At 36.1% G+C, this 4302-nt stretch overlaps 1 protein-coding gene across 2 annotated transcripts; it reads right to left on the bottom strand.

Moving 5' to 3' along the window:
* LOC113872883 (aspartic proteinase-like protein 2) lies at positions 1-4302 on the bottom strand. Of its 2 annotated transcripts, none has more exons than XM_027510758.1 (10): positions 3934-4302; positions 3556-3685; positions 3172-3422; positions 2720-2947; positions 2043-2205; positions 1463-1536; positions 1254-1350; positions 1093-1156; positions 507-578; positions 1-425 (listed from the first exon to the last, which is right to left on the bottom strand). In XM_027510758.1, the coding sequence occupies exons 1-10, from the start codon at positions 4161-4163 to the stop codon at positions 274-276; spliced, it is 1461 nt and encodes a 486-aa protein (XP_027366559.1). In that variant the 5' UTR covers positions 4164-4302; the 3' UTR covers positions 1-273. The 2 variants fall into 2 exon arrangements, with proteins under 2 accessions (XP_027366559.1, XP_027366560.1); XM_027510759.1 differs by having other exon boundaries at positions 3940-4302.

Genomic DNA, 4302 nt, shown 5'->3' with positions numbered 1-4302 from the left:
TACTTACAATCATATGATATCTCAACCTAGCCTTCTTTGAACTTCTATCGAAATTTTCACTTATCGAACTTCTGTCAAAATTCCCACTTCTTGATCTTCTATCGAAATCTCCACTTTTCAAGCTCTTATCGAAATCTTCATTCCCTCAAAGGTACTCGAATCAGACATCTCTGTCTTCTCACTTGTTCTTCCCATGGTTAATGCTGAAAACTTAATTTTACATTATCCCTAGCAATGACTTTGGTTTCCAACACTTGGCATATTTTAATTTTTTCATACCGACATTATGTACATAGAGAGCGCCACAATGCTAACAGGCAGAAACTTAGAAAGAATGCGTATGTCAGAGCTGCTGACATTTAGCTGTCCTGCATTGATGTACTCATCCTTGCTAGTAGTCACAGAAACGTTTACAGACAAGGAACCTAACAGCAATTTATAATTTAAGACAATCAAGAATCATATATAATCCTTGAAGGAATGAAGAGTTTCTGTGGTGAACTTACAATCATAGTTTGTCCATCCAATTCGTTGATGAGCTAAGTCGTACACAACTATCTTATCTTTTAGGACAAGATCTGCAAAATAAGTAAAAACAATTTTTGATTAATCTCAGAACACCATATATCACTTTCTGACCTGATAACTCTGATGGATAATTTACATAAAATAAACATGGATAGGCCAATTTATGGTTAGCATACTTGATCATGATGTAGTATAACATGACATGTCGTTGAAATTTGGATCGTGAGAGGTGACAAATATTATAAATCGCTTTTTTCACAATCAATTTGAGTGAAGAAAATGAGAGAGTCTACCCTTTTTTCAATCATTTTTAAACTGTCAACTATTATTTTTCAAGATTTTTAGTAACCCTCAAGTGGGTATTTTCCCATTTTCAGTTAAAACAACAATGGGTAATGTGAAATTATGAAGCAACAAACCATAAGTTCTAAATGGAGTGATGGCACACTAGTTGTTTACTAAAGATACAGAAGACATCATTTAAGAATTTTTTTACTATTAAGAGTTCCAAATTCTTTCAATTTCTTGCAAATTTCGTCTGTTAAAATTACTCCAGCATCTAACCTCCTAAAATTGTGACTCCCTCCTGAACTTTCTGGAAACCGATGCACCACATTGCAGCACCATCCTGATAGAAAAATAGCACATAGGTGTATTGGTGACATACCATTTCAAAGAATAAATTCCTTAAGCAAGAATATGACGAACTTCACAGACATACTTACAAGGTAACCATAATGCATAAGGTACTGCTCTGGTTTTAAAACCATTGATGCTCCACCCGCAAAGTTTAAACTGACTGATGGAAACATGTCACCTATACTGAAAAACATAAATTATAATGAGTTATTCAGAAATCCTAATAAGGAAAACTACTTTTATGATGAAATACAATTAAAAAATCTTCATAAACAAATTTTGTATTTGTAATAACCTGATTGCAACCAGATAACACTGGCTTCCTTTGGAAATAATGGGCCTAGCAGATTGTGATACAGCAGTAGTTATCTACACATTCACTTAAAAGTTCAAAATCAGTACATGTTATAGTTAAGGTCAATACCATTCCTCAAAATACAAGACAAATAAACAAAAGGATGAATTTGTTCGCCTCCATTCCAAACCCATCTTAATAATAATAATAATATAAAAAGGATGTAGACCTCAATGTGGTGTTTAATTGCTAGAGTATCTTAAAGCATGCAATTAAACTAATGCATATTATCAATTAGATCAATAAATCGTTCTCAATAAATTTATAATTGACATAATAAAACTTGATACCAGTGAAATAAGATAAAGGTATAAGAATCCAAATGAACTCAACGAACAAACATGTCAACCAGCGATTCAGAAAACATATAAAACAAAAGACATGCAAACCACAGAGCAAGAAAATATCCTCATTATTTACTTGCTATTCACAAATTCTTGTCTTGGAAAAGTGAAAGGAGTATCTTGTGCCAAGTCAGCACAACGTTTCAAGGTGTTGGGCGAGGTACATGAAAACTTACTGCGTTAACAAGAGGATCATAAGCTTCTTGAACAAGATATGCCAATGTTGTACCACAGTCAACTATAGTCCCTCGGTTGTTAGATGTTGCAAATACAGCTGGATTAATCGGGAGGAGTTGCCCATTGACAGCAATACTCTGAAGATTCAAGTTGTAATGAGGCCTGAGATTTGATCAACCAGTCAAATACATTACACTGTATCTCAGATTCTCAGAGAACTCCAAATTATTTGACAGGAATAAAAATAGCAGAACAAGCATTTTAAGAACCTGATTCTTTGAAGGCAACATCACCTTTTATATTAATTTCAAAAACTTATTTTATGAAATTAAAACAATGGAGTTTATATTTCCATATTCATTTTAAGATATTTGTCTCACGAAGAGATATTTTAAAATGGTTTACCACCACCAGGTTGATTCAAACATACTTGCCAAGAGTGTGGCATGTGACACAGCTTTGTGAGTGAAAATATAAAAGAAACCAAAGGGGTTTTGACACGAGAAGGTATGATAGATCCTGTCAAGACATATCATGAGAAACTCAAAAAGTTTCTTCTCCAGGAGTGCATAAATGGCTTCTACGTTCCTTTTACAACAATGTTTTCCAATAATAGGGGAAAACTATCCACACCCGGCAAAAGAAAATGAGAAAAGAAGTGCAGAAGAGAACATACTGTGATGGGACTAGTGGACTATAAACAATACTTGGCTCCAAAATCTCACCAAGAACTAGTATGCCTCCTCCATTGCCATCTCCTTTTAAGCAATGAGAGAAAACTTTGGGTCTAATTCCTCGTGAGGACAATTGCGATACAACAGACAGAGCACCAGGCCCAAACCCAAAAATTCCATCAACTGCTTTATCTGTCTTGGTCAAATCGCCCGACTGATAGGTACTACACCTATATCCAATACAACCATCCAAAAAAGTTTCATTTAAAATCAAATTGGAAATTTCTATATTAAGTATTAGCATTAACATGAGAGCATAGGCAGAAACTACCAGAAGAGAAGCAATAGACAAAAGTGTGAACATAAAAATAAGCAAACCTTTAATATCTAAATGTTTTCAATATTTCACTGAGTGTACACGCCCTACTCACGAAAAATAAGTATAAGAGCTCACCCAAAAACAATGGTAGCCGAAGAATTAGCCGGCGGAGACTGTCCCATGATCATGTCAAAATGCATTGCATCAGAAACATAATAACCCGATGTACCACTCCCGTCTCCATACTGAAACGTGTAGCTGCACTGATTAACCTGAGATGAGCACTCAGCTGCAGCACCCTGCACCCCAGAAGTGCATACTGGGTCCGAGCAAGGAACCAACACAGCTGTGGAAGACCCAACCGTGTCAAAGAAATTGAGCTCAATCTACACACCACAAAACACAATCAACAACAAAAGCAATGCACTAAGCACCAAATCAAAACCTTATTTCCCGAGGCACCACAAGCATGCACGATAATAACAAACATCAAAGTCAAATTAAATTCAAAATCCTCACCCCTAGTCCACTAGACTGAGGGCAATTACTACATGTATTGCAATTAACCCACAAAATATCACTCCCCGTATCAATCTGAACGTTAAATTCTCTAGGAGGAGATCCCATCTTCACTTTGGTGAAATACAACCTGAACAAACAAACAAACAAATAAATATAACAACATAGATATCAGAAAAGATAATAAAGAATTATCTCGCTCAAATTCTGATACTTAATAAGCAATCAGAAAAATAAAATAAAACTAAGCATTACAAATTTACAATATAGAAATATTTTTTTATAACATACAATAAATGCATTTTCCGGAAAACTTTATGAAGAGAAAAGGATTACCCGTACCCAAATTTACAAATTTACAATATAGAAAAGGATTACCCGTACCCAACGGAGTATGGATCGGAGGTGCCTTGGACTGAGAAATCGACGACGCCGCCAACCACGCCGCGCAAGATTCGAGCGTGGCGAGCTCTGTCGCGAGCTCTGAGGGCCTCCACCTCCACACGGTGGCTGAGAGGAATGCTCCGTTCCAGAGGGAGGAAACCACCGCACACCACCGACAGCAGCACGGCGGTTACGGCCAACAACATCAAAATGCAACACCGCATTTTAATTATAATTATAATTATTGGATTTTCTTTTTCTAATGGGAATGGGTGGTATGGGGTGGGTGCATTGAAAGTTGAAACATAGAGAAAGAGAAGAGTGACAGTTTCTTTAGGCCACGTTAGTTGCTGATTATTGATA

Source organism: Abrus precatorius, unplaced genomic scaffold (genome assembly GCF_003935025.1).
Source record: "Abrus precatorius isolate BTA unplaced genomic scaffold, Abrus_2018 Scaffold7, whole genome shotgun sequence".
Taxonomy (NCBI): Eukaryota; Viridiplantae; Streptophyta; class Magnoliopsida; order Fabales; family Fabaceae; genus Abrus; species Abrus precatorius.
This window is presented reverse-complemented; position numbering and strand designations above follow the sequence as displayed.

Bases quoted from the DNA above. Each gene is read 5' to 3' on its own strand.
- LOC113872883 (XM_027510758.1), bottom strand. From the start codon at position 4,163: ATGCGGTGTTGCATTTTGATGTTGTTGGCCGTAACCGCCGTGCTGCTG. The intron at 3,686-3,933 runs GTAATCCTTTTC...TTGTTTGTTCAG, and splicing joins CCATACTCCGTTGGGTACGG to GTTGTATTTCACCAAAGTGA. The intron at 1,537-2,042 runs GTAAGTTTTCAT...GTGAATGTGTAG, and splicing joins ATGATCCTCTTGTTAACGCA to ATAACTACTGCTGTATCACA.